The 14,268-nt window shown below is 36.6% G+C and overlaps 1 protein-coding gene across 1 annotated transcript in view; it reads left to right on the top strand.

Moving 5' to 3' along the window:
* LRP1B (LDL receptor related protein 1B) overlaps positions 1-14,268 on the top strand; it is a 474,351-nt gene that overhangs the window by 275,213 nt on the left and 184,870 nt on the right. Inside the window, exons 21-23 of the mRNA XM_066190543.1 lie at positions 5,849-6,049; positions 7,499-7,744; positions 13,542-13,739. Coding sequence (XP_066046640.1) covers positions 5,849-6,049; positions 7,499-7,744; positions 13,542-13,739 — 645 coding nt within the window. The remainder of the gene's footprint in view (positions 1-5,848; positions 6,050-7,498; positions 7,745-13,541; positions 13,740-14,268) is intronic.

The raw sequence follows: 14,268 nt of genomic DNA, 5'->3' as shown, positions 1-14,268 counted from the left end.
TATGCAACGTTTTAAACAATGATGTTTAGATGGAAACTTTTTTTTCAGGGAAAGTCCAGTTAAGGAAGAAATTAATATATGTCAGCACAGTACTAATATTTTTTGTCATTTCTATCAAAACTTTTTGTAATATTAGGGCTAAAATAACTGTCACAGCAATATTCAATGAAGGCTATAAGAAGTAGGAATATTGTTGCCACTGGGCAACTACAAATATTGAAGGAAGGGAGAAGCCATTCTAATGCCTGTGTTACAGCTAAGAACAATAAATGTGTCAGAGGACTTGTGTGATCTCTGTCCAAAAGTATCTTGCTTGTTCTTGCCTTTTAAAGTTATAAAAATCATGATGTCTTGAAAATGAAATATGGAATACTGAATTGTGTAAAAAAAACCCCAGCATCTCCTCTTGTGTTCTTACTATTTCCCTAAAGATGTGAGGAATAAGTATCTGTTAAATGAAACTCCTTCTATAAGTAAAAATGGATTATTCACGTGTGATCTTTTTCCTGAAACAGATTGATAGAAACCCTGGCACAGGAAATAGTCAATTAGGAGCAAGTATATTTCCTAGTGCCTAAGTGAGGAAAAGCTAACACCAGTCCAAGTGGCCAAAGCAAAATTATTGGAGGCAAGAAAGGTGAATAAATCTCAATAGATGAGGTTTATTTTCATCAGCTTCTTTTGGGAAAGCTAATGGGACAAGATATTACTGCTTTAGTTAAGAGAAAGCAGAGATAGGTTAGAGGTAATGTGGAATACAAGTGCAGATTTTAGTTATTGGGCTTTATTCTTTTCAGAAAAGTTTGTTTCTTAGGCTAGGTTTTGGTTTCTTACTTGTCCTAAATGATTTTAGATACAGAGCCTGGAAAACCCCTTCTGGTGGCAAGTTAAGATTTTCCAAATCCAGCTGCCATAATAACAGGAAATAGAAGGATTTAAATTCAGCATCATTGTCTGAATGAGTTGCCTTTTCAACAGAGAGCTAAAACCCCATTTCAAAGTCCACAGTCCAAGCTGCATTCCCTCATTATGTACTTCCCTATGTTTGTGGTCATGTTAAAGGACGGCAGTGTCTCAGTTCACAGGGTGAAAGGTGACTTCTCTGGCTGCCACAAAGAAATACAGCTAAACCAAAAATTTTCATCAAAATTTTGCTAAATTCAAAGGTATATGGCTTTGATTAGAAGGAAAATGCAATCATCCTTTTTTTGTTGGGATGAAATATCACTGGAGCAACCAATTATGACAGTCATAATTTTCTCTTTTGCAATATTCCTTCCTCCTGGAAGGAGAAAAGTTCTGGAGGAGGCCTGTAGTAATGCACTGTAGCAGAAAACAGCAAAGGCAAATTTTTGTTTAGCTGCTTTTCCATTTGTTCCTTGTGTGGTTTGGACAAAGGAGTAATAATGGCTTTATGAGGAAGAGTTACTGGAATGTTTCAGAAGAAATGCAATTTTCTCTGCGCCTGATTCTAAAAAAATAATGTTCTCTGGCTTGGACATTTATGGCAGTTGTTCCAATGAGGAGGCACTGGCTAATTGTCCCCTCAGAGATAATTAATCAAATGATGGGGGTGGCATTTGATACAGGATGTGATGGGTCTGTGCAGGAACATGCGTACGGAGGGAGCTGAAACAGCCAGAACTTGGAAATCCAGCTGGTGAGAAGAGCAATAGTGAGATGGTACTGCCCATTTTTTGCTTACTTCTTTTCATTTTATGTCCTTAAATAGTAGCTGCAGGGTCTTTCCTTACTGTGGCTTTTGTGGCTTTGTTTAATGTTTCACAATGCCACAGGCATGAGTGCCAAGCTACAAAGCCAGAATTTGTCAACATTCAGCCAAAAGGGATTTTTCTGCTTACAGGGATGGTGATCTCAAGAACCTGTCGTACCCAGCACCTTTTCCAATATTCAGTTAAGAATCTATGGCTGAGAGTATTCTAAAACTTACAGAGATGGCCTTGTGTCATCTGCCTTTAGTAGTTGAACATTTTATCCCCAACAACTCGTCTGACTCCTTTGGTTATTAAATTACTTCTGCCATATGGGTCCCTAAAAGCATTATTTGTTGAATAAATAAATACTTTCTTTTTTATTTTTCGCCCCTTGCCTATTTTCCATTTCTGTTTTATGTTTTTACCCCTTTATTATTTTTGCTGGTCTCACCGGAACTGTCCAACCTGGGCAGTCCTTGAGCTGCTGTATCCGAAGTCAGCCAAAATGCTGCAGGGTACTTGAGCTACCAGGTTTCAGAGCTGCTTTTCTGATTTATTTTTTCAAAACCATCCCATGTTTGTTTGTAGTGATGTGTGATGAAAAATATACTGGAGGTTGCACAGAAGTAGGATGTGTGAAGCAATCATTACCTGATTGAGATTGACTACCCTTGGGCTGCTGCTAGCCAATTATTTTCTGGTTTAAAATTAGATTAGGCTTCTTTTAAATTAGACTAGACTAATTTAAATTGTATAAAGATACAACTTTCTATTTTAAATTCTGATTCTGTCCTCCAAAAATTATTACAGGCATGTACTTCACCTCAATTTTATGTACTACATAAATTTGTCTTTTTTATTCCGTCTTCCTACTTTTCAGTTAGTAGTGCTACACCAAGAGCAGAATCTGTGCAGTCTCACTTAAAATGTCATCTAATTACTCTAATGATCATAATAAAGTACTTCTGTGAAGACAAATGCAAAAGAGCCATGAATAGTTCAGTTTAGTAAGCAGTACATCTGAGCTGTAACATTTATCTGACATACTTACTGCTCTTTTTATTTTTTCAAGCAGCAGTTGATGGTATCCTACCATTTTTGATGTTACTCTGTGGACTTTTTTTTAATACACTCTTTTTTTTTCTTTTCCCTACATGTAATAATATATTAGAGGGGAAAAAGAATTTTGAGAAAAGAAGTTGCATTGGTTAGGAATGGAAAATAGGGAATGTACACAGAGGAAATCATATCAGTGGGTGCTGATCAGAGTGATGCTGGAAGAATATAACAACAGCAGCACTGGTGCTGTCTGAATAAGGATTGTCAGAGTCCAGATTAGGTTTGAGCAAAAAAGCTGGTGCTGACGAAGGCTGGGAAGGAAAGGTTTTCGGGAAATGTGATGAGGAAATTGCAAGTATTTTTAGCCTTAGTTCATGGCAGCATTGTTTTCTGTGGTAACAGCTCTCTTCTTTAGGCCTGGTGGGGGTTTTTGTTGTTGTTTGGTTGGTTGGTTGGTTGGTTGTTCTTGTTGTTGTTGTTTTTCTCCTGTCTCACCCAGGAGTAATTTGAAAGCATCTGCTTTCTACTAAAATCTTTAAATTGAGAAATGACCACATTTTTGAAACAATGTGATTCATTCTAAGTCCAACGTGTGTTCTACAGGGCAAGTGAGATCATTGACCATCACAGCATTTTGTTAAATGGGTCAGGTTGGAACATTCTGTAATGCTGATGGGATCGAGACTGAGTCCATTCTATAGTTTAGGAAGGTGTTGCAGTACAGCCTTAGGCAGTAAGAATTAGCCGTAAGAGGAAACAGCAATTAATGCTCCACTAAAGCAGTTTTCCTATGGTTGAAGATGGAATCTGTCAAAAAACCTCCTGGGTTCAGTGTCCTGACAAAGACTGAAAGGGTGTATAAATAGTTAATTCTGTTGATAATATTTGTAGGGAAAAAAAAGCATTGGAGAAGCATTTGGATCAGGCTTTCCCACGTAGTTGCTGCTCAGGCCTTTTGTCTCACTGTGTTACACAAAAGAGCAATGGAGAAGGGTAGATACAGCCATTGAGGCAATTAATTTATGATGGAATTTTACTAAAGAGGTTCCTGGAAATCAGAAGTGTGAGTTTCACTAAGGGGCAATAAAGGAAAAATACTTCAGTGAATTTTAAGTAATGATTTCAAGACAGTCATAATATTTCATTAAGTCCATCTCTTTAGAATCTTGGCAAAGATTAATTCCTTGAAAGTATATTCTACTTAAGAACTTGTCATATCTTTCATAATGAAAGATGAGTCTTTCAGTATAAAACATATCTTCACTAAGGTACAAGAAAAGCAGGGAAACTGATTTTCTCTGTAAACATTTGAATGCATAAAAGATTAAAATAACAGATTAGGAGTGCTACTGGAAGCAACTTCAATTTATTTTGGGTTATGGTTGGTTTGGTTGATGTTGGTATTTTCCATTAGCTTGCATTCTACTGCTGTGTTATAGTAATATATAAAATCAATGATCATTCAGAATAATAAAGAATAGGGACACTTTTTTGAAACACTTGTGATTGCATGGAATGATAAACTGCATACATATCATGCATGCAATTTTGTTTCCTCGTGTCTGTGCAGTTCTGTCTTTTCAGTATGGGATATTTGGGACTTTGGCCACTAAAGAAAATGTGGAAGCTTTTCATTCTAATTGCCACCCCTCCCTGTTGGTTTTCAAGCTGATTTTCAGTGGCAAAATGATATTCTGTTTAAATCCCACATTCAGTGTAGTATGGTCCGGAGGTTTCACTTCTTCCTTTTCTTCACCAAAAGTGAAAACAGTCTCACATTTTCCTCATGAGTGCTGCAGAATCAATCTGTTTTTTTCAGTGTTCTTGTTTCACTGTCTTTATCCCCTTGACTTTGTGAGGACATCAGCATTTTTTGCAACAAAAGACTAAAATATCAAACCAAATGCATTAAACCAGTCTTTAAAAAAGGTGTCCTTTTAAGAAAATTGAAATCTGACGTTGCATAAGCTGGGAGGGCTGGGCAGGAAGTTGTGCCAGTTCATGCTGAGCAGCTTTGAACTTTGGAGTCTCAGTCAGTGCCTGGGCATCCACCAGAACTGCTGTCAGTGGAACTAAACTTTCCCAGGATCTCTTTTTCCATTCCAATTCATTTTTTTTTCTGCATAATTAATTCATGGATGAAACCCCCCAACATTTTTTAGATCAGCTCCATTACCTGGTTCTATCTGTTCTCTCTTAATTGGAAAATATAGTATGTGACATTTCTCTTCAGTCTCGGTGTTATCAAAATCTACAGCTAAACCCTTCTGGCTATAGGTAGCAAGTAGAAAAATAGGTTGTGACAGGAGCACACACACACCTGTAAGTGTTACCATTCACAGTCTTGGCTTTTTTCTTTAAAATCCCTGCTTTTGTTGGTTCTAATTTAATACCTGCAGGATTTTAAAGATTAAAACTCTTTCTAATCAAGAGGCTTCCTTGCATCTCTAAACACTGATGGTCATCATAAATTCCTTTTCCCCCTTTTGAGATGTGATCTGAGCACTAGTTTGACAAAAATGAAGTCATTTAAGAAATTTCATCTGCTGTAATTATTTTGTCTAAAAGCTGATCATTTATCAGACATCACTGGGGAATGGGTTGTGTCTGCTTCCTGGAAAGATCTTTGTTTTGAAACCCATGCTAATTAAAAGTCATGTATTGAAACATTGCTCCCATGGAGGGCTGTTGCAATAGAAGATAAAAGAAGAGAGATGAAGAAAAGCAGAAATTAAATATAATTTAAAAATTTTAGTATCATTTGGTGTATTTAACAGATTTTTGAGGTTGTGTCATGCCTGTATGCAGTTTTGTTCAGCACACAAATAAGGAGGATTGGTGTTGTTTGGAAAATTAGACTGTCAAAAATGCTGTGGATGATGCTTCAGAGCATAAGTGCAAGATGGTTTCTCTCTGCTCATCAAAGAGGAAAGAAGTATTAATAGAAAAGAATAATAAAAAAGAAAAGAAAAGAAAAATCTGTATATTGCTTTGAAGGTTTTGGTTTTTTTTTTTGTCCTCCTAAAGTTTGCTTCCAGTCTGATTTCCTGTGTTTATTGTCTCTTTTCCCCAAGGGAGATGCATTAGCAAAGCGTGGCTATGTGATGGCGATATTGATTGTGAGGATCAGTCTGATGAGGATAATTGCGAGGGCTATTTGTGTGGACCACCAAAATACCCTTGTGCTAATGATACCTCCATCTGCCTACAGCCTGAGAAGCTCTGCAATGGGAGAAGAGATTGTCCTGATGGATCTGATGAAGGCGATCTTTGTGGTACTTCTTTCACACACCTTTTTCTGATTGCTCATGACACTGTCTGTTGCCATACCTCCTGTTGAGAAAAAGCTTCTTGTACTGAAATCTTGGCACTAGAGGCTATGTGAGGACTTTTGTTTAGTTAAATCATACTGAGTTTATGCTTTAAGTTTTGGTTTTCTTCAAACAAGGCAAAGGAGATGAGTCTTTCATTTTCAAACCCCTCAAAACTTTCCTGGAGGTGAAGAATTGAAAGGGCATCGATGTGTAGGAAAGCACTTCAGCTCCAACTACAAAAGCTTGAGTTCATACCATGGAATGGCTGGGCTTGGAAGGCACCTGAAAGGTCATCTCATAACCTCCTGCTTAGGCGGGGACACTTCTGTTACACCAGGTTACTCAAAGCCCCTTTGAACCTGGCCTTGGGCACTTCCATGGATGGAGCAGCCACAGCTTCTCTGGGCAACCTCAGGGCCAGGGCCTCAGCACCCTCAAAGTCAAAAATATCTTCCCAATGTCAAATCTAACCTGTTCTCTGTCAGTTTGAAGACATTCGTCCTTGTCTTGTCACTGAAGGCCCTTGTCCAAAGTCCCTCTCCAGCTCTCTTGGAGCCCCTTTAGGCCTGGGAAGGGCTCTGAGGTCTCCCTGGAGCCTTCTCGTCTCCAGGTGAATACCCCTGACTCTCTGCCTGTTTGCAGAGCAGAACTGCTCCAGCCCTCAGAGCATTTTTGTGGCTTTCCCTGCACTTACTCCAAAATCCCCCCATCCTCCTTATTGTTGGGGGCCCCAGAGGTGGATTCAGTCCTTCAGGTGGAGTCCCACAAGAACAGAGGGGAAGAATCTTCTTTTGAGGTCCAGCTTTATTCGATGCAGCTCAGGACATTTTTGCTTTTCTGGGCTGCAAGCTCGTGTTTCCAGGTCATGTTGTGCTTCTTGTCCACTAACGCCTCCGCTTCCTCCTCCTCAGGGCCGCTTTCAATCCATTATTTTCCCAGCCTGTGTTTGTGCTTGTGATTGCCCTGACTCAGTGCAGGTCCCGGTGTTTGGCTTTTTGAACTTCAAGTTGTTTGCACAGGCCCCACTTTTTAAGCCTGGCAAGGCTGGATGGCATCTTTTCTGTGCTGCATCACTCACACATCTCTGTCTCATCAGAAACTTGCTGACGGTGTCCTCAATCCCGGTGTCCATGTAACTGAAAAAGGTGTTAAACAGTGTCAGTCCCAACACCAACTCCTGATGGTCACCACTTGCACATGGAGCTTTGCTAAAATCCTGAAGGGTTGCAGTAAAGCTACCAGATGAATGGTTGCACATCAGATCATTTTAAAAACAAGTATAGAAATCTGTTATAGAAATATAATTTTTTTTTTTTTGCCAGTCTTGGAGGCCTTTGTAGGTGTTTACTATATACAATGTAACTGACAGCTTTTCCAGCCATTAATTACTGTTTTTCCATGTTATTTCAGATGAATGTTCACTAAACAATGGTGGATGTAGCCATCAGTGCTCTGTGGTTCCTGGAGGAAGGATTGTGTGCTCCTGCCCTGCAGGATTCAATCTTACTGCAGACAACAAAACTTGTGAGATTATGGATTACTGCACCAAGCACCTGAAGTGTAGCCAAGTTTGTGAACAGCATAAAAATACTGTCAAGTGCTCATGTTACGAAGGCTGGAAGCTCAGTAAGGATGGAGAGAGTTGTGTTAGTACTGGTAAGTTGAAATTTAGTGCATGTACAATATTCAGGATGTTAATGGCTGATTTACTCATTTACCGAGAGCTTCTTTGACTTTTTTTTCTATTTTTTCTGTATAAGAGACACATGGGATTGTCCAAATGTGGGGTTGACTGCAATCTGAGGACTCATTAAAACTGTCCCTGCTCTTGATGTACAAAGGGGTATTGAAATATCAGGCTGTTGGTAACCTAAGAATGCTAATACCAGTTGTTTCCAGGAATGTTAATATGGTATAATTCTGAAAATGTTTGAGGTTTTATACAGTTTTTCATGTACAGTTAATATGCGTGGACATATATATATATATATATATATATATATATATATATATATATATATATATACAGTTTTGCATTCTATATGGGGATTTACTATGTATTTTAAAGAATTGGGTCAATCATGATATTGATCAGTAATGGCTGAGGGTTCAGAAGGTTAATTTTGAATGTGCAATTATATCCTGCCTGTTAGCATTCAATATTCGAGCTGGTTTTTTTTCCCCTGAGGCATTCTGGCACTTGTTTTTTGACAGCAATAAAAGCCTGCTCAGCTCACTAATCAAGGTGAAAATCAACATGAGCCAAAACAGGAGAGGGGAATGTATTCCCCTCGTTGTTCACTGTTAATAAGTACTGAAGCAGCATTTGGAAACTATGTAAGGGGTGTGTTTTTCAGGTGCAGTGTTGTGTGTAAAACAGAAATATGCATGTGCAATATGAACTGTTATCACACCCATACCTCCCTGGTTGGAACTTGAAGAAAAGTATTGAGTTTGCTTTCTCAATTTCCATAAGTCAGTTTTCTTGGATTCATGATTCTTTGATAATTTTATTCTATATTATCTCTATTCTTTCATAGAGTTTTCACAACTCTGAACAGAAATATCTTCCACATTGTCTTTTGCCAATTTGGATATTTTACAATTCAGTAAATATGATTAGGATATACTTTATTTATTCTTACTCTGCAGTGATTGCTGTTAAAGTTCTTGTTTTATGTCAGTGCTTTCATCTGGTTCTCTCTGATTTTTGATCAATCTGATTTGCTACATTATGGACACTTCCAGTAACTGAAAATAATTGCATTCTTACTGGGTTAGAGAAATGAGAGGATTAAAAGAATTTAAGACAGTGTTAGTAACTCATATGAGGAAAGCTTGAAACAAACTTTAAATTAATTAGGGTAGAAATGACCAATATTTGGAAACTGAGTGGGGGAAAAAAGTGAAGTATCCTCACTTGTGCTATAAAATAAGAAAAGTGAGACTACAGTTTCTCAGGTTTCTTAAGTCCATGAGATATTTATGCTTAATGTTTACTGGTGTTGATGAGAATCTGAAGTTACAAATTGATTTCTCCAAATTTTTTTCAAATAATGTAATACTAAATTTATGATTTGAGACCTGTGATGTCTGCTGATATAAAGAAAAATGATACCTTTCTTTACAAACTGTAATGATACTACCCTAATGCCATCAAAGCCGTGACAAAATTATTCTATATTAAATATGGCATGTGCTTTTAGAGGCACAAATCATCTTGGCCCTGTTGAGTTTATTTAATTCAAAAGGCATGGGAAGTTCTCTGGAGGACAGATCCTCTGACACTTCAGTTGTTGACTGTGTGAAGGGCATTTAAGGAAAGTGAGAACAATTTTGGGTTCTTTTGTGAATCTGTGAGACTCAAAATGTCCCCATCATTTAAGTCTCTGGGAGTGAGATCTTGAATGAACTTAGAATGAAGAAAAAACTTTTATATAATACTATTCCAAATAAAGTTCAAAGTGACCTTATGAAGATAAGCTGTCCCCCAAATGCCAAACTACTATTTCAATGATTTCAGTTGTTATGAAGTAATTCTTAGAACAGCCATGGTGATTTAAGATGCCTTGAACCAGGAGTAGGTGTCTATTCTATTAGAATAGTAACTTATTATCTGTTTTCCAGAAGAAAAAATAAATTACTCAGAAGAAAATGAGAATGCTGGCCTTTAGCCCTTTTTTTTTCTATCTGAAATAACATTTTCCTGTGTAAAAGAAACATTTCACAAGTACACAGCAATAACATGTAGAGTTAGTATGCAACATGTTTTCAGAATATGGTAAAAACATTTGTTTGTGAGCCTGTTAGAATGGGAATATGAGTGCTGAAAATGCAGGAATTATGTGATTCTGACTTTTTTCCTGATTGCAGTTCAGTATCAAAAAATGTGTTTGTCAGAGGAATCTCATGAATTGCCAGAGAAATATAATGAGTTACAGAATAATAAGTAGATAGAGAACTGTTCAATTCAAGCGATTTAGTTCTTTCTAGTTTCCTTTTCAAAGCCTTTTTTAGTTTTGTCTGCTGTATCTCATTTCTACTTACATTGTCTTCATTTCCTGAGGGTTTTAAGTGTTGTCTTTTTTTCTCTTTCAGAGTTTCTTCACTATCCATGTCTCTTGTTTTCATCGTGTTTGCTTGTTGCTGTTCTGGCATTGTTACATACTGATTTCCCAAACATTAAATGTTTCCTTTCGATTTAAATTTGTATTGATTGAACGAAAACTGTGTTACAGAGCTCCATTATTCAGATAGAAATTCAATACAAATTATATATTTTCATACTTGTGTTCCGGGTTTCTCTTGGAACACATTTCAAAATAAGTTTTGCTGATACATTGCACTTGCTCTTTTAAATGATAATAAGCATTCAGGGGAAAAAAAAAAGATACTATTCTTAAAAGATATTTAAATTTCATGTTTGCATTCAACCTTTCAGACTGTCAGCCTTTTCTAAGCAGTGGAAATTGTTATATCACTGCACATATATTTATATTTAGTTTATTTATTTATTTATTTATTTATTTATTTATTTATTTTTAAAGAGGTGTCTTTCTATTTGATCTGTCTTAGCTGGTGTGAAACTCAATTTTGCTATAATTTCCAGGTACCTTTCAATACTAAAATGAAGAGGGGAATAGTACAATCCTCTCTCAGCTGTGTCAAACTTTTAATGAAGGCTTTTTCAGAATCTTTATGAAGTTATTGTTTCTCTTTGAGGTAATTTTCATAAAAGCACACTGTAGATTGTTTGCTGTGCTGCTGTTGCTACAGCAAACTTCAATCAAACAATTAGGTTCAGTCAGAATTTTTCCTAAGAAAGAATTTTAAATTTAACCCACTGGAAAATGTGAGGCATTATTCTTTATGGAGCATTTTTTGATGGCATTGTTTAGGCAGTTTTCTTCTATCAGAGGGGTTTTGTTTTGTTTTTTTACTGCTTTTCATGTAGTTAATACTTTGTTTGCCTCATATATTTTATACACTAACCTTTTTGGCAAAGTGTTTGAGGCATTTATGAAATCAGAAAAATCATACATTTCTGCACTTTCTCTAATGAATTTTTAACAGTTAATTTTCCTGAAAGTTCTAAAGAATGTAGCCAATAACCATTATATTGATTTGAGACTTTACAGAAGTGCTTTTAATCAGTTTGCAGAATAAAAAGAATTTGCTCTCAATTTCTAGAAATGCATCAGGAAAACAATATCAGTTTTTCAGTTTATTGGGTGATGGAAACATAATTTAAAAAAAAAAAATGAAAAATATTTGATCGAGCCTGAAAATTCCAGTTCACTGTAATGGAGCTGATTTTATAGAGCCATTGAATGATCAGGTTGGAAGGGAGATCAAAGCCTAGCTAATACTGCTGCTGTTTATCTGCTTTCCAAGACCTTCAGGACTCCTTCAGTGCTAAACTCCACGTTTCCCAGGGGTGAAATGTTTTGTTGACTCACTCTCCAGAAGATTTTTGTTTTTCTGGTCTTTCTGAGTCTTCCTGGTCCAGTTTAAGCCTTTAATCCTTGCCCTACTTGTTATTTATACAGAAAACAGGATTTTTTCCCGTTTTCAATTCATAAGCCTTTTATGTCTTAAGGGAATTTTATTCTCATCATCTTATTCCATTTTTTTAGACTAAGCAGTTCCAGATTATTCCTTCTTCCCTTGCAGGCCGTGATTTCCAGACCCCTTGGACCACCTGCAACATTTCCTCCTGTATTGATTCACACTCTTCAAGAGCTGTGTTCAGAGGAGGGTACAATGTTGCAGGCTGTTTTCAGCCAAGCCTAGGGTTTTCTCGTGTTTATTTCAATTGTAAATTTCAATTGTCAAGATCCCGTTGAACTTTAATCCTTTCCATAAAGATAATTTGCACTGTGCGTTATTTATCTTAAACTGTACTTCTTCTACTTTGAATGAAAAGAAAATCCAGCATAGCATGCATTTATTAGGTTTCTTTTTCTTCCATTGCTTTGTTAATTACTGAGAAATCTGAAAACGGCTACTGGTGAGGATTAGGGCTTGTGTTTTTATGCATTGGAATTTACAAAAAAAAAAACCACCACAGATCAGTAGCCTCCTGCATAATAGCTGCCAGTTTATCAGAATTTGGGAAGTGCCATTAAAGTGTGTCTCAAGTTCAGATAGCTGGTGCTTGTGAAACAACTGCTAATGCCAGTGATCATCTTCTGCACTAAATTATTTAACCAACACAAAGCTTTGAAAAATTTGCTTTGCAGAAAGTCATTCATTGCTTTAACAAACAGGAGGGTCATTTGGAAAGTTCAAGCCGGACTGAGAACAAGTTCTTTGAGAGCAGCAGCACAGCTCTGCTGATTGGCCTAAAACATCCCAGATAATTTGGTGTGCGTGTGCAGTGACTGTCAGAGGAGCTGCAGAAGGAAGTGAATAGTGAAATAAATGTTCAAGAGATAAACTGGGTATTTTCAGAGACTTTGAGGAGCCTTGAGAAGCAGGACTATTGCCATAAATTGCCATAAATCTTCTGCATAAATTACTTTGATTGTATGGAAAGCAAACCTCCCAGTGTAATCTGTGTTTCACTCTAGGAGAAAGAGCTCAGAGTATTTTGGGGGGAACAACTACTTCCCCACAGAAAAGGATTGCTGTCAAAAGACATCAAAGTGGATATACTGAGTAGATTCAACAGCTTGTAGAATCCAATTTTTTGTCTTCCTTGTTTGTTTTATCAACACAGCTACTTGCTTGAAAAACATCTCCTAATCTATGTAAGAACTATAATAAAAAAAATCAATTTCATAGTGTGGCTGACCAATGCTGATTGTGTTTAGGGATATTTTTATGCACTTTGATATGAACTCACTGGCACAAATCATGTAGCATTAATTCAGCAACAATGGAAGGAGAAAGTCATTGGTAGCTGGATTTGTGATGACATGTATCAGTAAGCACACTAAACGTTCATTTTTTTGCTTGTTAGAATAGCATGAGGGAGTTTTTTAAGTGCTTCAATTGAAAACACAAGGTACACTGTATATTCAAATTATACTTTATGTATTAGTAAATTGTTTCAGCTGATTGGCCTTTCAAACTATGTATATTTTATTGATTTCATTGGTTTGTTTTTGAGAAGCAGATTTTGAAGTTGATAATGTGACTTTTTAAAGCACTAATTACAGACTCACTGTGCTAGAGGTACAAAATACAGTTCAACTGTTGAGTCTGATATTCCCAAATTTAATGTCTAATATCTCTAGTTGGGATCAAAGATAATGCTAGAAGGGAGAATTAAGAAGTCTGTTAGACTAAAAAAGTAATTGAAAGACTCCTTATCAAAAGATGAATTGTTTTAATCATCTCTTTCTCTTGATAAAGTATTCTGTTGTTCACCTTCCACTTGTCATTTATATCAATTTGTAGCAATATCTTTTTTATTATTCCTTTGAAATGTTTAATCTTCGTCTTCCAGATCCATTTGAGGCTTTCATCATTTTTTCTATTCGACATGAGATCAGAAAAATTGATCTTCACAAGCGTGACTACAGCCTCCTAGTTCCTGGTTTAAGAAATACAATAGCCCTGGATTTTCATTTCAGTCAGAGTTTACTGTACTGGACAGATGTGGTGGAGGACAAAATTTACAGAGGCAAGCTCTCTGACACTGGAGGTAAGGACTGAATCTTTATTTTCTTAACAGCAAGAACACCTGCAGTTACAGAGTGTTAGACCTGATCAGCTGTAACTGAGCTGCCATTCACAGAAACAAAATTTATGATGGCCTTTGAAAAGGGGTGTATCAAGGTTGTACTTCATTTCCAGGCAGAAAAAAACTTTTGTTATCAAAGTTTCATTTTGTAGTATGCTCTAGGGGGAAGAAAATGACAAATGAAAAGAACTGGTGTTTTTTCCTGGTCTAATGAGTCCAATAATGATTTTTTTTTTTTTAAGTTTATCTTCACCTTATTACAAAAAGTATAACAATTTTTGGATGTCTGATTATCCCCTCTCAGTAGGTGAAAGATCCTGTTCCAAATTTTATAGCATCCAGAAAGACTTTTTCTTGGCTCTGCTGACATAATGATGGCCTGTAACTCAATATAATCTCATAATATATACAAAAGAGTTTCTAAAAAATGTTCTTTGTTGAAGTGTATGTTCCAGAGCAATCATCTAAAAAGCAAACCCCAAATAATCCA

The sequence above is a fragment of the Chamaea fasciata genome, unplaced genomic scaffold (genome assembly GCF_029207755.1).
Source record: "Chamaea fasciata isolate MVZ Bird 193981 ecotype frontalis unplaced genomic scaffold, bChaFas1.0.hap1 SCAF_8, whole genome shotgun sequence".
Classification (NCBI taxonomy): Eukaryota; Metazoa; Chordata; class Aves; order Passeriformes; family Sylviidae; genus Chamaea; species Chamaea fasciata.
The sequence above is the reverse complement of the archived record's forward strand: the minus strand, read 5'-3'. Positions and strand labels throughout refer to the sequence as shown.